General features: G+C 49.2%; 1 protein-coding gene and 1 long non-coding RNA gene across 3 annotated transcripts in view; one reads left to right on the top strand and one right to left on the bottom strand.

Annotated features, from left to right (window-relative positions):
* RNF43 (ring finger protein 43) overlaps nt 1-17,347 on the bottom strand; it is a 68,604-nt gene that overhangs the window by 5,399 nt on the left and 45,858 nt on the right. Inside the window, exons 2-7 of the mRNA XM_031657520.1 lie at nt 12,459-12,581; nt 4,325-4,399; nt 4,074-4,205; nt 3,334-3,438; nt 1,460-1,621; nt 826-928 (exon numbers count right to left, since the gene is read on the bottom strand). Of these exons, the coding sequence (XP_031513380.1) occupies nt 826-928; nt 1,460-1,621; nt 3,334-3,438; nt 4,074-4,205; nt 4,325-4,399; nt 12,459-12,581 (700 nt within the window). The remainder of the gene's footprint in view (nt 1-825; nt 929-1,459; nt 1,622-3,333; nt 3,439-4,073; nt 4,206-4,324; nt 4,400-12,458; nt 12,582-17,347) is intronic.
* Nucleotides 1-17,347, top strand: part of LOC103878794 — a 54,108-nt gene that overhangs the window by 26,375 nt on the left and 10,386 nt on the right. For both annotated transcript variants that reach the window (XR_004179407.1, XR_004179408.1), the window contains exon 2: nt 14,838-15,037. This is a non-coding gene — a long non-coding RNA (uncharacterized LOC103878794). The remainder of the gene's footprint in view (nt 1-14,837; nt 15,038-17,347) is intronic.

The raw sequence follows: 17,347 nt of genomic DNA, 5'->3' as shown, positions 1-17,347 counted from the left end.
TCGTTCCCTCCAGTCAGGCTGTCTGCCCGGGGAGGGCCACTGTGCGCATCAATCCCTCATCCTCCCATCAGCCATTTGGAGCTCTTTCACCCAGGGCCACTGCTAGCCCATAGGGCACCCATGGGTACCTTAGAAAAAGGGTCTCTTTTCTCAAGATATTTATTTCACTTTCATCTTTTATAAAATTATCTTAACATACTGATTTTGTTAGAATAGGATATTTTATTGCCAGAAAATTGGAATAATAAACATACAAATCGCCAGATTTAGAATCAACAAACTTGCCATGAAATACAAATAATTTTTACAATAATAAAGATATCTACATGCCAGGCGTGGTGGCTCATGCCTGTAATCCCAGCACTTTGGGAGGCCAAGGTGGGCAGATCACCTGAGGTCAGGAGTTTGAGACCAGCCTGACCAACATGAAGAAACCCCATCTCTACTAAAAATACAAAATTAGCGGGGTATGGTGGTGCATGCCTGTAATCTCAGCTACTTGGGAGGCTGAGGCAGGAGAATCGCTTGAACCCAGGAGGAGGAGGTTGCAGTGAGCCGAGACTGCACTCACTATTGCACTCCAACCTAGGCAATGAGAGCGAAACTCCATCTCAAAAAATATAAACAAACAAACAAACAAATAAATTTACATTGTGAATGACCCTTCACCTCAAGTGAGGCACTCTGGAGCAGTGTACAGCCTATACAACTATGGTGGCAGTTCTGCTTTCTCGCCAGCTTCACGGCTGCAACCCTTTCCCAAAGGGAAGCCACATTCTAGATCTGTCTGCCTACACATGGGGGAGCCCTTGGCCCACCTCCTACCTATGATGTTGAACATGCAGAGGGGGCAAGTCCGATGCTGATGTAACCACGGGTCCACGCAGTTACGATGGAACTCATGGAGGCAGGAAATGACCCGTAGCTCCTGGAGAAAAAGAGGGGGTCCAAACCAAAGGTTTCTGTAGCCATAGGAATTGCCAGGAATCAGAACATCCCCCAACTCCCTTAGGCCTCTCCTTCTTGCTATTATCTACTTGTAAAAGACCTCACAGTAGAACAGGAATGGTATGAACTTTGGTATCACATAGACCTGGATTTTGCACTGAGCTTCATGACTTTGGGCAAGTTTCTTAACAGACAGTTTTCTGCTGTAAAATGAAGATAAATGAATCGAACCCCACCCTTCATTGCCATGGGTCTAAAATGAGATAATGCATCCAAAGCACCACTGCAGCCTGGCACGTGGTACACTCTCAACAAAAAATAGTGCTCTTTCACTGGAAGGTCAGAAAAGTGACCAAACCTCAGGCTGGTCCCTGATCTCTGCCTCATGCAGGATACATGGGGAAACAGATGTAGCCAGGGTACCCATACCAGACCCTAGGCCTGCCCACCCCTCCCCCAGCTTCAATCTCCCCAGGCTGGTCATGGAGGTGAATCACAAGACCTGCCTTACCTGCCCCTCAGAGAACTCCTCCAGACAGATGGCACACACAGGGGCTGAGCTGCAGCTGCTCCCTGAGTCTGGCCACTCACCCTGGGCCTGTCTGCAGCTGGCCTGGTACCTCCTGGTGGCCAGCTGGCTGATGGCCCAGGCTGTTCTCTGCTGAAGTGGATCCTGGGAAGAGGAATGAGGCTCAGATTGGGGCATGTCAGATTGGGGCATGGGCTCCCCTTCCCTCCCTCTCTAGACCCCAGCTTGGACTCCGTTCCCAGTCACTCAGGTAGATTACATGGCCAGTTGAACATCCTTGGGAGTTCGTCTCCTTGGAGCTCATATGTGGCTCTGCCAAGCATGCCAAGCCCTCCCAAAACTAGCCGGGTATGGTGGTGCAGGCCACCCACCTGCTTATACCATTAGCTTTTCTTCCTTTGATGACCCATGAGAAACTTTTTATCCAACTGCTGCTTGACATTTCAACTTGGATATCTAATAGGCATTTCAAACTTACATGCCTCATCCTATTAACCATGGGTTAATCTCCGACCACATACCTGTCTTCCCCGTCTTCCCCATTACAGCAAATAGCAATTCCATTCTTTTAATTGCTCAGGCCAAAAATCTTGGTGCCATCCTTGAGTCCTTTCACACCCCACAATCAATCCATTACTAAATCTGTTGGCTTGGCCTTCAAAATGTACCCAGAACCTAACTATTGCTCATCACTTTAACTGCCACCTTCCTAATCCAAGCTACCATTATTGTCACCTGGATTCCTGCAATAGCCTCTTAGCTGGTGTCTCTGTTTCCAGCTTTGCTTCCCTGTAGTCTATTCTCATTACAACAGCAAGAATGATCATATTAAAACTTCAGTCAGATCGTGATGCCCCTTCTCTCACAACACTCCAGTGGCTCCTGTTTCACCCACAGTAAAAAATAAATGGCCTCAACAGTCCAATATAACTGGGCCCCCATCAGCTACTCTGCCATCTCACTCTGTTCCAGTCACAGCCTTCATGCTGTTCCTCAGATACACCAGACACATTTCTGCCTTAAGGCCTTTGCATTTACTGTTCTCTCTGCCTGGATCCCTTTCTCCTCAGATACCTGCACAGATCACTCCCTCTCCCATTTAGGATCTTTGCTGCAATGCCATCTTCTCAATGTGGCCTTCCCTGGACTTGATTTTAAAAATGAACCCTGTTCTGGCCGAGCGCGGAGGCTCACGCCTGTAATCCCAGCACTTTGGGAGGCCGAGGCGGGTGGATCACGAGGTCAAGAGATTGAGACCAGCCTGGCCAACATGGTAAAACCCTATCTCCACTAAAAATACAAAAATTAGCTGGGCATGGTGGCGCACACCTGTAGTCCCAGCTACTCACAAGACTGAGGCAGGAGAATTGCTTGAACCCAGGAGGTGGAGGTTGCAGTGAGCCGAGATCATGCCACTGCACTCCAGCCTGGGCGATAGAACAAGACTCTGTCTCAAAAAAAAAAAAAATTAACCCTATTCCCTTGCATTCCCTTCCCACCTTGCTGTCAGCATTATCATTTTTTCTCCATAGTACACACCACCATCTAAAACATTATAGATTTTACTTATTTAGTTTGTTTATTGTCTGTTTTCTCCCTCTAGAATAAAAGCTCTTTGAGGGTAGGGTTTTTTGTCATCTTGTTCACTGTACTACCCTCAGCACCTGGTGTACTTTTTGAATGTTTGAGTAATATAAGGAGAGGCTGCTGGAAATCAACAAAGACAGATGCTGGGGTATTTCAATGTAAATGGTTTCATAGGTATAAAGGTGCCTTCCTCACGTACTCCTTCCTTCTCCCCACCCACCCACACACGCGCAGACGTTCACCACCACCAAAGACCCCACACTGCTCACCGGCCTGCTGTGGCGGGGGCGGCACCGGATGCGCAGCACCGAAGCCAGGATGATCACAAAGATGGTGCCCACCACTGTCAGAAGGATCCACACATCATAATCTGGCTGGGGAGTGAGCAGAGAGGGAAAGGGCCTTACTTCCAGGAGGAGAAGAGAGGGTCGTACTTCCAATTCGGGAGGAAACACAGAGGCCCGGGAGGCACATAGCTAGCTGGAGGTTCCCTTGAGTCCTCCATCTGAGGGGATAGGGAGGAACCTGCAAGTGGGATTAGATGGGCCCTCCCTACCCAAGGGCACTCAGAGTGTCTTCCGGATGTCAGCTGGGAGAAGTACTATCTCAAAACCCATGTGCTTGGGGAAAAAAGAGAAAGGGACCCCTCTGCAAGGTGGGAGTTTCTTGCCAGTGAGCAGCTGGAAGAGGTTCTTGGCCAGTAGAGAAGCCCCAACCAGGGCTCGTGGATCAGGGGACCAGGGTTTCATTCTGGCTCTGCTATTCCATGCCATGAAGCCACAGAGCTGTAAAGAACTTTAGAACTCATCTGTCCTGATCTGTTCATTCTGTAGTTGAGGCCCAAAGATGGGGAAAACTTGCCCAGAGGCACACAGCTGATGGATGAAGTTGGACTTGAGGGTTTCCAGGATCTCTCTCAGCTCCAGGAGTCTAAGGGCTTTTGGTGGGAGTTGCCACAGGACAAAGTAGGGATAGTGCAAGGCAAGGTCTGGAGGTCTAGTGTGCTTACCCAGGCTGGGGGCTCCTTCAGCTCGATCCTCACATGGGCCTTTTGGTTCTTGTACACAAACTCCATCAGCTTCTCAGCGTCATTACCCCAGATCAACACCACTGGCCAGGTCAGCCCCAGCGGCTGCTGCAGCTACAGGGAGAAAGTGCCCACAGGGCTGCTGTGACTTCTCCCTGCCCTTCCCTCTCCCCTGAGAGCTTTATCTTCCTCCATCCGGCCCCCTCCTTGAACACGCAAATGTCCCTGGGTACCTGCTCAGCAGCAGCTCGATCCTCAGTGATGTCAAAGAGGACAGCACTGGCTCCTCGCTCACCCGCCATCCGGGCCTGCAGAGGCACACAGTAGAGGTTGGGCTAAGGTCAGGGAAGGATAGAGCCCACCCACGGTCTAGCCTCACCCCTCACACATCTATCCCTTCCTAGGATTTTGCCCACACCACACCTCTGCACACTCATATCTACCTATGCAAGGCATCAGTGGGTCTAGGATCTCCTCTTCTGCCTCCTGAGCTCACTCAGGTCCCCACTGCCTTCAAGGGATAATATCTAGTTTTTCCTTTTGTAATAGAACAAATCCTTAAGGGGGGTTTACAGGGTGCCAGGTGGTGGACCTGGCTCTAGGACAAAAGACAAATAAGACACAGCTCCTGTCCTCAGGGTACAATCAGCCTGCCTTCACTAAGAGGTGTGAGCACCAAGAGCAGGAGTGACCTGCACCCCTTAGAAGGAGAAGAGAGAGGAAGAAGGGGACAGCAGAGAAGTAGAGCTCTCCTTCAGAGGGAGCTGGGCTTTCCAGGGCCCAGCCCTGCCTGCAGGGCATCTCCCCAGCTCAGGCAAAGGTCTAAGAGCCTGGGACAGCACTCTCACCCAAGGCCGCCATCACAAAGCCCCAGTCTTAGCCCATCTCATGGGCTCCCTCTCCCTGCCACACTCTACTTTGCCGAGTCCTTCTCTGGCTCCAATTCAAGGACTTAGAGGAGTCCCTGTCCAGTGGTTTATCTTTTGTCCTCTCCCTTAGGGCAGCATTAGAGACAAAAGTGGGGAGGGACTCGAAGGGCTAGTCCCAGATCAACACCACTGGCCAGGTCAGCCCCAGCGGCTGCTGCAGCTACAGGGGAAAGTGCCCACAGGCACACGTGCATGTTCACCAAAGGCTCCAAGAGCCAGCTTGAGGAAGCAGAATCTAGCCAACCAGGCAGAACAGATAGCAGCGCCAGAAAGAGAACAAAAAGCAGGAATCCAGGGGGTGTGCGTGGGGAGGGGAGTAAGGAAAGGAAGATAAGAGCTAAAGGTGGGGGGAGGGGGGAGGCACAACAGCAAACAACTAACAGGCACTGTGAGGAGTTGCTCCTGGCCTTGGCCTGGGGCCTCCCAGCCCAGCACAGCCACCCTCCAGCCTTCCTCCCTAGGGCAAAGGTTCATCTTCTAATGGCGTCAGGCTGTGATTTTACATCCCTGGGCACTGCCCCCACCCTCCAAAGTCTCTGGGGTCTTCCCACAGGCATTGAAGGAGTTAACCCTCCTGCAAGTAGTGGTGGCAGCAAGAAGAGCCAGTGCTGGGACTTACTCACAGGCTCAGCACTTTGATCTCTGCCTGTCTTCCCAGGGAGAGCCTGTCAGGGCAGGTCTCCTGCCAGGCAGGCTGGGAGCAGCTCCTTTCCTTGCTCCAGCTCCCTGCTCTCCACTCCCCAGACAGTGGCAGGGCCCAGGGGGCCACTCAGAGCCTACGGCCTGCAGGCAGAGGAGACACTCAAGTGGGGCCCCATTTTAGTCAGGAGGGTAACTTTCCTTCCTCCCCCAGGAGCTAGGCCCAGCCTAGGGCCCAGGCTTACCAGGCTAATTGACTGGAAATTCACAGGACCCGTCAATTCCAGAATGGAAGTGCTGAAGGAGTTGAGAGGTTCGTGGCTTCCGTCTTCCCTACTCACTTCCTCCCAGGAAGTCCACCCCATCTAAGCTACTCCAGGCAGGTAGAGACTTTCCAATCTTCAGAGCCCTCCTAACAAGGGTATGGGAGAAGTACCAGGGGAAAAGGAATCCCTGATAGGGAACCCTACTGGTGATCTCCTATTCCAGGGATTTGGCCAAAGGACAGGAGAGGTCACCCCAGTAGTCACAGAATTGGGACTCCCAGGCCTCGGTTTTCACATCCCTAGAACAAGACCCTGGACCCACCCTGGCCTGGAAGAGCATGAGGAAGGGCAAAGATTTTCTTCTTTGGAGATTTTGTTATTTCCCTTCCCCTCTCTCTTTGAAGAATTGGGGTAGGAACAGTGGAAGGCAATTACTGTGACATTCAAACACTCCAGCCCATTACAGCCCATAATTACAAAGTTGTAAAAGTGATCAAAGAGCCCAGAGCATTGGCCAACAGGGGAAAACAAACAGGACTTTCAGGCAGTGGGTCCCTGTGTCCAGAATTCTAGGAATAAAAAGCAAGATTTGGGACAGGTAGCAGTCCAATCTAGGGCTATCTATGCCTCCTGTCCACCTGCAGGAGAAAGTAAGTGGAGGCAAAAAGGAAAAAAAGTACTTCTTTGGGGACTGGAATTTGGAAAGCAGAGAGAGGTTAGGCAGGTGGACAGGAAGGCAGTTTTAGAAAGAATCCAGAGAGCTCTTTGGAAGCTTCAGAGTTGGCCAGCCCTAGGGGCAGCAGGCAAGGCTGCCACAGCCTCTAGCAACAGGAGCCATTACAGAGAGAACAATGTGAGTGAGTTGGCAATTCTGCCTCTTACTTGCAGGACTCACTGGTCAGCTGCTGCATTTCTCTGGGCCTTAGATTTTCCTCTCCAGACAAGAGTCCCTATATATTTTCTGCTCATCAAAACTGAAACACCTACCGTGCCCAGGCCACCAAGCCAGGAAAAGCCAGGCCCTCCAAAACAGCTCATAATATAGTTGTGGAGACAAGGCAAATACATAAAGCTATAACGCTGATAATAATATTCTAGAGCACAAAGGAATAGAAACAGAGGTTTCCACACCTTTTTTCACTCCAGAAGGCTCTCCCCTCTACTATCCCCTCCACCAACACACACACACACAATCTGGCACAAATGTTCAATATAGAAAGCAGATAAAAGTGAGGCTGCTTACTTTGAGGTAGGGGTGGGGACAGGAAGGACCTTTGGCCTCTCCCTCCACCCATCATGTGCCTCCCTGAAACCTAGACTTAGCATTAGATGGTGTTGAAAGCATGCACAGACACCCTACCTGCTGGAGGCATGCCCCCAGGGAGGGATTTCTGCTCCTACTGGGCTGGCTGGGCCTGGGCTGGTCAGGAAAGATTCGGTAGCAAAGGTGAGATTCCTCTGGGCTTGAAAGTGAAGGATGAAAGGAAGGAGAAGGAATATAACCTTTGTTGAGATCCAGTGACCAGATTGCCTAGGGTTGAATCCTGGCTCTGATACCAACTATTAACAGTGAGACTTGGGGCAAGTCACTTCACTACTCTGTGTTTGTTTTTTTTTTTTTTTCTGTAAACTGGGATAATAACAGGACCTAATCCATAGGGTTGTTATGAGGACTACATAAACGAATCCACACAAAGCATTTATAATAGTGCCTGGCACATGGTGTTGCTTAACTATTAGTTACTATTATATCAACTATTATCATTATTGTTATTATTGTTGAGATAGAGTCTCACCCTGTTGCCCAGGCTGGAGTGCAGTGGCGCAATCTTGGCTCACTGCAATCTCCACCTCCCAGGTTCAAGAGATTCTCCTGCCTCAGCCTCCCAAGTAGCGGGGATTACAGGCATACGCCACAAGGCCTGACTAATTTTTTTTTTTTTTTTTTTGAGACAGAGTCTTGCTCTGTCGCCAGGCAGGAATACAGTGATGTGTGGTGTGATCTCGGCTCACTGCAACCTCCGCCTCGTGGGTTCAAGTGATTCTCTTGTCTCAGCCTCCCGAGTAGCTGGGACTACAGGCGTGCGCCACCACACCCAGCTAATTTTTGTATTTTTAGTAGAGACGAGGTTTCACCATGTTGGCCAGGCTGGTCTCAAACTCCTGACTTTGTGATCTGCCTGCCTCGGCCTCCCAAAGTGCTGGGATTACAGGCATGAGCCACCACACCCAGCTCTTATGTCAACTATTATTAATACTACATGTTTCCTACATGTGATTTCATTTACTCCTCAACTCTATAAGACAGTCATCAGCCCCACTTCTGAGTTGGGAAACTGAGCCTCAGAGAAACTGAATAATTTCCCCAGGGTTACCAACTGAGAAGCAGTGGAGGCAGAATTTGCACCCAGGACCTCAGCCTTCAGAATGCCTGTTCTTTACTACCAGGTAGTGGCCTCCATGGTAAGAGAGGCAGGGCTTGCACCCATCTGCTTTTCTCCAGATCTAGCTCCTTCTAGCAGGCAAAAGGCCAGTGCACGAGTTCAGGCATAAGGTGATAAGACTCCGGCTTATCACCAGGATGGCTGTGGAGCTGCTAATAAAGAAACAGAAACCAATCTGGGTGACTGGACAGAGGGTGGAGGGGGTAGTGGGGTGGTGACAAGAATGGAAGCCTCCAGAAGAATTATGGTGAGGGTTTCAGAAAAGAATAAGCGAGAAAACAAATGGAAGGAAAAATACCCCAACCTTGTTAACTACAAAAGCACGGAATGATGATGCCAATGATGATGACGGTAATGATAATTGCAATCATTTATTGAGTGGTTACCATGTACGTGGCATGGGGCTAAAAGCTTCCATCTGTACTGTCTCATTAAATCCTCCTAACTACTTATAAGTCCCATTATTATTCCCCTTTTACAGATGAGGAAATAGAGGCTTAGAGAGGTGAGCTAAAAAAGTCCAGGTCACACTGAGGGGAAGTGGAGGAGCCAGGCTCCAAGCCCAGGGCTATCTGGCTTGAGAGCCCCAGCTCTGTCATTGGTGACAATACCATTGGCACCAATAGGAAAAGCCAAAGCAGAGCTTCAGGGGATCAGTGGTTTCCAAATTCTTCCTCCCCTAAGACCCCATCTTTCCCTTATACCTCTCATGAGTCACATTTTAAGAAAAACAGATGTTCGGCTGGGAGCAGTGGCCCATGCCTGTAATCCCAGCACTTTGGGAGGCCAAGGTAGGCAGAACTCTGGAGGTCAGGAGTTTGAGACCAGCCTCGCCAACATGGTGAAACCCTGTCTCTACTAAAAATACAAAAATTAGGCTGGGCATGGTGGCTCATGCCTGTAATTCCAGCACTTTGGGAGGCCGAGGCAGGCAGATCACAAAGTCAGGAGTTTGAGACCAGCTGCAGCAGGGTGAGTTGTAAATTCTAAAAATACAAAAATTAGCTGGGTGTGGTGGCAAACTCTGTAATCCCAACTATGACTAGAGGTAGAAACGAGCTGAACCAGGATGGAGTGCAGCCAGGCTTCGAGATGCAGCCTCCACACTGCACTCCAGCCTGGGCGACAGAAGCGAGACTCTAAAATGTAAAAAAAAAAAAAAAAAATTGCCACCAGGCCCCGTAATTGGCACAACTGAAATCCTAGCTATTCGAGAGGCTGAGGCAGGAGAATCACTTGAACCTGGGAGGCGGAGGTTGCAGTGAGCCGAGATGGAGCCACTGCACTCCAGCCTGGGCGACAGAGCAAGACTCTGTCTCAAAAGAAGAACAGATGTTCTACCAAACTAACTACATTTATTACTTACAATTTATTTTCTTATGAGATAACTTGTATTAACATGTTGAACTAATAGAATCCCGCCAAAACAAAACCAAGTATTTGAGGTAAGCCCGTGGAACCTCTGAAATATTGGAGGTAGCTCAAAGACTCACAGGCAAAGGTCTAGAGGTCCTGGGAGGTAGCAGGCCAGGGTGCAGCAGGTAAAAGAGAAGGCCCACAGCTGTGGAAAGGGGGCAGCCCCAGCCTAGCTCCCACCAATAGCAGCAAAGCTTCTCGGAACCCTTCTTCCCCCCCCACCATACACACACACACACACACACACACACTCACTATGTAATGTAGTACAGGCACTGGGAACTTGTTTACCAAATGAATAAATGAGTGCCATTTGCCCATATTTTGTAAGTTAAGAGAAATGAAACATCCAGAAGTAGGGCAGGTGCTGCAGCCTAACAACTCTACTGCCATGAAGGCTCACGGCCTTGCAGAGATGCCACACTCCCCAGCTCCTCCAAGTGCATCCTGACCCCCTGCTTCCCACTACCTCTGGAGTCCCCTTCCTTGTCAGCGTGGCCAGGCCAGGTGAATATCTTCACCCACAATCAGAATCCTGCCCACATCCCTGCCTTCCATGGGATGAGGTAAGAATCCAGGTTGTTTCCTTGCCCCCAGAAGAACCAGGATATCCACAAGGGATCTGGGCCTGAGACAACAAGCTAGCACAAAGGCCGGGAGTGTCACTCTCCTCTCTTACCACCCTTGGGGGCATACCCATGTGTACCACACACAATCTAACTACACTCCACACATATATTCAGTTTTCCAGCTAGAAGGGAGGCCACAGATAGATTAAGCCTAGTTTGGAGAAACAGACAGGGTTGGATTCAAAGCTCAGCTCCATTCCTTCCTAATTGTGTCATCCAGCAAGTTACTTGACTTTTCTGATCTTCACTTGTCTCATACGTCAAATTGAGAATAATAATGCCTACCTTTCCTGGGATTGTTCTGAAAAGTGAATGAGATCATACATACAAAGAATCTGTCCCATGTCCACATGGCACATTGTGAGCACACAGAAAACAGTAACTGCTATTATTAGTTAAAGCAGGAGTCACAGGCAAAGGTCTAAAGGTCCTGTGAGGTAGCAGACCAGGGTGGAGCATAGCAAAAGAGAAGGCCCACAGCTGTGGAAAAGGGGCAGCCCCAGCCCAGCTCCTACCAACCATGGCCTGCAGCAATGTACTTTGCAGCTTTCTTCTAGAGAAACTGAAAATCTGAGGTTTTTTTTTTTTTTTTTTTTTTTTTTTTTGTGAGACGGAGTCTCGCTCTGTCGCCCGGGCTGGAGTGCAGTGGCCGGATCTCAGCTCACTGCAAGCTCCGCCTCCCGGGTTTACGCCATTCTCCTGCCTCAGCCTCCCAAGTAACTGGGACTACAGGCGCCCGCCATCTCGCCCGGCTAGTTTTTTTTTGTATTTTTTAGTAGAGACGGGGTTTCACCATGTTCGCCAGGATGGTCTCGATCTTCTGACCTCGTGATCCACCCGTCTCGGCCTCCCAAAGTGCTGGGATTACAGGCTTGAGCCACCGCGCCCGGCCGGTTTTTTTTTTTTGAGACGAAGTCCCGCTCTGTTGCCCATGCTGGAGTACAGTGGTGCAATCTCTGCTCACTGCAAGCTCCACTTTCCGGGTTCACGTCATTCTCCTGCCTCAGCCTCCCCAGTAGCTGGGACTACAGGTGCCTGCCAACACGCCTGGCTAATTTTTTGTATTTTTAGTAGAGACGGAGTTCCACTGTATTAGCCAGGATGGTCTCGATCTCCTGACCTCGTGATTCACCCGCCTCGGCTTCCTAAAGTGCTGGGATTATAGGCATGAGTCACCGTGCCTGGCGAAAACTGAGCTTTTATATAAACATTTTTAATTTTTAAATGTGGCAATTAAGTTACACATTGAAAAGTCACTGTGAGGGTTAAACACAACGTGTCTGCAAGCCAAACCCAGCTTATGGGCCACCAGTTTGCAATCTCAGGGGAAAATTGTGAACTTTTTTTTTTTTTTTTTTTTTTGAGACTGAGTCTGGCTTTGTCGCCCAGGCTGGAGTGCGGTGGCCGGATCTCAGCTCACTGCAAGCTCCGCCTCCCGGGTTCACGCCATTCTCCTGCCTCAGCCTCCCGAGTAGCTGGGACCACAGGCGCCCGCCACTTCGCCCGGCTAGTTTTTTGTATTTTTTAGTAGAGACGGGGTTTCACCGTGTTAGCCAGGATGGTCTCGATCTCCTGACCTCGTGATCCGCCCGTCTCGGCCTCCCAAAGTGCTGGGATTACAGGCTTGAGCCACCGCGCCCGGCCGAAAATTGTGAACTTTTTAAGGGTGGGGCAATGATTTCTATCTCTGCTGTTCTTGCACATGCTCAGTGTATATTTCTAAAAGAAGAAATTCCTTCAATTGACCCCTTCTTTGCTCTGGTGCAGAGCAGGGGAAGGGACTCAGGAACTCCCAAGTGACGGGAAGGAGGTGGGATGGGGAACATGCTGGGATGAAGGTCAAAAAGTCCTGCTGGTGCTAGTCAGAGGAGAAAGAACAGAGGTGTGAATTTCCACTTCTCTCAGACCAGTCATGGGTTAGGGAAACCCAAGGGAATCAGGTACATCACTCTTAGGAAACATGGGAACAAGAGAGCACAGGGTCTTCTCACAGCCCAGAGCTGGGTGAAGTTCTGGGTGTGTGTAGGGTGAAGTATGAGTCTACCTTGCTGGCCAGTGACAGGCAGGGGCGGGGGGCCCGTCGAGGACTCTCCAGCTTGACGATGCTGATGAATCCAGGCTCCAGATTGTCATCATCACTGGCATTGCACAGGTACAGGGGGTGGGACTGCAGAGAGAGACAGATTTGGGTTAGGGAGGCTTTAGGCAGCAGGAGTGAGCTGTGAGAGCCACACACCTCTCCATTGTTCTAGGGAGGTACCAGGCAGGTCTCTTGGTGCCACAAAAGAGTATGCCTTATGATTGGATTGCCTCATAGTAAGCTAGTGATCACTGTTTGTCACTTCAGAGATGGTGGGGCCAAGGACACAGGTAGTGGAGGCAGACAGGAGGGAGAGGGTGTCCCAGAGGGGGCCTAAATGAAGAGCTTGCTGCAAAGCAACTCTAACAACCTTCAACTCCAACAATCCTACTTTTCTAAACTAGCCAGATGCAGAGGGCTCCTCTCCTGGCCCCAGACTCTCTACCTCCTGATCCTCCTACCTGCTTCCCAAGCCCCAGGCTAAGAGAATATCCATGTGTGTCTGTATTGGTGCTTTCAGAATCCCCATGGACAGTCCTGGGTGCTGCTGGTGCCTCCTGCCCTCCTCGGGATGCCCCCGGGCAACTGTTGCCCTGTAGATTCCCATTTCTCAGGAGGCTGGGTCTTCTCACTCGGTGCTGCCTTGCTTCTCTCACTAGCCCCTTTTTTGCCTCTGCCCTGTGCCCATCCTGGGATCAAGCATGGTGTTGACAGAGAGGTGAGACTATCTTGCAATGAGGCTTGGCTAAGACATAAGCCTTAACAGCTCACTCTGGTCCCAGGAATGATGCCATGGAGGTGGAGCCAGCCCAGCCCATTTGCTCTAAGGGTATGGCAGATCCTGTCCAAGACCCTGTGCCTCTGAGCCCAGCTGGTGCTGAACAATGACCAAAGGAGAATGTGCCGACAGAAATCTGAGGCTCTCCTCATCAAAGGGATGAGACTGCCTTACTGTCTCTTTTCATTCATGGCGATTCGTACACCCATTTGAATCTAATTTTCCCTAAACAAAATGTCAGAGTGCGATGAGAACAAAGTATGACTTATTTGGCCCTGAAGAATCCTATGGGCCAGGGCCTCCTATATAGTAGAAACCCCACGTATCCTGGCAAGAAAGAGATTTCTTATTAGAGAGCTGCCCACACTTCCCCCTCTACTACTGTTGAAGTCTGGAGGACTTCCAGAAAGAACCGTCAGAGGAACCACAGAGAATCTTGAATTTATAAAGATGTTTATGAAGATAATGTCAATGATGGACTTAAAAGTGCACTTTCTGAAAGTACTGTGAGGCTATTTCCTCTCACTGTGTCACCGTGGTCCCTTGAACATAGTAGGTTCTCAATAAATATGTACTACCTTGCTTTGAATCAAAATCTCTGGGCAGTGGGTGTTGAAATAGGAGGGATTTCCATACTTGCTCTCAGAGTTTAAGGCCTACTAGTCTGGTAGTGAGCAAGGTTTAGTGTGGAAAAAAGGTTATTATGTGCCCCTGCCCCCAGAAAAAGGCTGGGGCATGAGGGTGGAGTTGTTCTCACATCAGTGAAGCTGTAGCCCCTGTCTCAACAAGCTGCATTAGTCTGTCCATGCGTCCATTCATTTCTTTGTTCTGCCAACACGGAAGGCCCCCTTGGTATCAGGCTCTGTCCAATGCAGTGAGGAGCTAATGATGAGTAAGAGAGGCTCCCTGCCTTAAAGCAGCTCAAAAGACAAGCATGCAACCACATTGTGATGTTACAACACAAGGGCCTACGGGAGGGCACAAAGCGGGGCAGCTAACAATACATATGGGAAGCAGAGCAGTTTTCACAAGAGGTGACTGAAGAGCTACCTTGAAAGGCTAACTAGGTATGTGTTCACCTCAGGGACCAATGAAAGGGAGTAGGGTTGGGGAGGCACATTCCTGGCAGAGGAAGCCACTGCACCAAGGAACGGAGGCCTGGCATGAGGCTGAGGTAGACTGTGGGCAGTGAGGTCTGGCATGAAAGGGAAGGCAGGACATGAGGCTGGAAGGATCCGCAAGAGTCAGGCCACAGAGCTGGGACCACAGATTTGCACTGGAGACCAATTTCTCTGAAGACTGTGGAGGACAGTCTGGTGTGGTGGGGAGTCCGAAGGCAGCTGCTCCACCAGAGCAGAAGATGGAGGCCTTCCCTGAGGAAGGACAAGTCGCAGCCACCGAAGGCTCTGCTCTGCTTGCTCCTCCACCCTCCCCACATGGTCCAGCCTTCTCCTGATGACTCCAAGATGCCACTCACTGACCAGAGGGCCACCTGGGAGAGGAAAGTCACTTTGGAGAAGCTCCTCCAGTGTGTCTGCAGATATTTAACTAGCACTCTTCCCCAGGTTTTAACAGGGAACCAGCATCTACAGCTCAGTGCTGCATTGTAGGACACCTCTGACAAGATGGAAGGGAAAAAAGACCTGGTGTGAGTCACCAAACTTGCCTGGTTCTGAATTGACAACTACGGAAGGAATGGAAGGAAATTAACCACCATTAAAGGCCTCTTGTGTGCCAGGGCATTTGGACATTATTTCACTATAAGGTAGGTGTGATAGCCATTTTTAAAAATAATTATTTAATTTTTATGAGCACATAGTAGGTGTATATATTTATGGGATACATGAGATGTTTTGATACAGGCATGCAATGGGTACTAATCATATCATGGAGAACGGAATATCCATCTCCTCAAGCATTAATCCTTTGTATTATAGACAATTCAATTACAGTCTTTTAGTTAGTTTTAAATGTACAATAAAATTATTGTTGACTATAGTCACCCTGTTGTACTATCAAATACTAGGCCTTATTCATTCATTGTAACTTTTTTTTTTTTTTTTTTTTGAGACGGAGTCTTGCTCTGTAGCCCGGGCTGGAGTGCAGTGGCCGGATCTCAGCTCACTGCAAGCTCCGCCTCCCGGGTTTGCGCCATTCTCCTGCCCCAGCCTCCGGAGTAGCTGGGACTACAGGCGCCCACCACCTCGCCTGGCTAGTTTTTTGTATTTTTAGTAGAGACGGGGTTTCACCGTGTTAGCCAGGATGGTCTCGATCTCCTGACCTCGTGATCCGCCCGTCTCGGCCTCCCAAAGTGCTGGGATTACAGGCTTGAGCCACCGCGCCCAGCCACTTTTTTTTTTTTTTTAACCCATTAACCATCTCCATCTCCCCACTACCCCATCACAGCCACTTGAAGAGAAGCTTGAGGCTGGGAGAAATCAAAGTCACGTAAGATTTGAATTCAACTCTGTCTGACTCCATTGTTGGAGCCATGGAGCTCCAAATGAACACAGCATCAACCCGCCATCCATCTCCATGCTAATGATAGTCAGGATGAGGGTGGTACAGTTTATATTTATTGGGTAAATACTGTGAGCCACTGATTGTTCTATGCACTTTTTCATATTAACTCTTTTCATCCTCATAACAACACTATCAGGTAGAGATTTTTATTGTCCCCGTTTTAAAGATGAGGAAACTGAGGCACTAAAAGGTTAAATAACATGCCCAAGATTACACAGCTAGTAAGTGGTAGAGATTAGAAAAAAAAGGAAAGTAGTAGTAGGATAAGGTTTAAAAAAATTTAAGAACAATTTACATTTTATTTTGAAAACATGATACCTTCCCTGAACTCATTTACTAAGAAAATTTATCTTACTAAAGCATAAGGGCCCAAATACAAGTCCCTAAAATGGTGGTGGTGACCCCTGGGATTCTTGGACCCTCTTCTCTTTTCACTCTTCTTCCTTTTTTTTTTTTTTTTTTTGAGACAGAGTCTCGCTGTGTCGCCCAGGTTGGAGTGCAGTGGCGCAATCTCGTCTCACTGCAACCTCCACCTCCTGGGTTCAAGTGATTCTCCTGCCTCAGCCTCCCAAGTAGCTGGGACTACAGGTGCCTGCCACCATGTCTGGCTGATTTTTGTATTTTTAGTAGAGATGGGGTTTCATTATATTGGTTAGGTTGGTCTTGAACTCCTGACCTCATGGTCTGCCCGCCTCGGCCTCCTAAAGTGCTGGGATTACAGGCATGAGCCACCGCGCCCGGCCCCCTCTTTTCACTCTTGATGCGTTCTCTGGGTGACTGCAGCCAATCCCATGGCCACGGTGCCCACACAGAGGTCAGTGATTACATATGTCTTGGTCTTCTCTTGAGTTCCAGACCCTTAAGTCTAACAGCCCCCTAGACATTTCTACCTTAATAATCTTAAATAGAACACCTCAAACTCGGCATGTTCAAAACTGAAATCATTCTATCCCCAAAACTGCTCCTCCAGTGTTTGCTGTCTTAGGGATTGGAACCACCATCCATCTATTACCCAGGCGAGTTGTTGTCCTCCTAGCCTCCATCTCCTTCACCCCACTCCAACCACCAATATCCAATCAATCACCAAATTCTAACAATTCTACCTCCTAAATATTTGTCTTATTTTATTCTTTCTTCCATTCTTACTATCGCTATTCTAATCCAGGCCACCATCACTGCCAACCCTATTTACTGACATAACCTACTCCCTAGGGTCACTTCATCCCATTCAGTTCTCTATATTGCAGCCAAAGTGGTCTAAAATGCTAACTTGAGCATGTTACTCTTCTACTTACAGCTCTTACAAGGCTCCTCAGAGCTCCTGATATAAAGTCTGTACTCTTAAACATAGCTTAAAAGGCTCTGCCTGGTCTGGGCCCTGCCGCATGGCTTAACGTTCCCTTCCTATATCTCTTCCCGCCTTGTGACCTATGTTCCAGAAATAATAACTTGTTTCATTTCCCTAAACACCTTTGACACTTGCTGCTCTGTCCGGCATTTCCCTAATCACACACTTACCCCACGGCATTGTAATTGTCAGCTTACTTCCCTC

This window comes from Papio anubis, chromosome 17 (assembly GCF_008728515.1).
Source record: "Papio anubis isolate 15944 chromosome 17, Panubis1.0, whole genome shotgun sequence".
NCBI classification, from domain to species: domain Eukaryota; kingdom Metazoa; phylum Chordata; class Mammalia; order Primates; family Cercopithecidae; genus Papio; species Papio anubis.
Note: the sequence above shows the minus strand (reverse complement) of the source record. Positions and strands in the feature narration are given on the sequence as shown.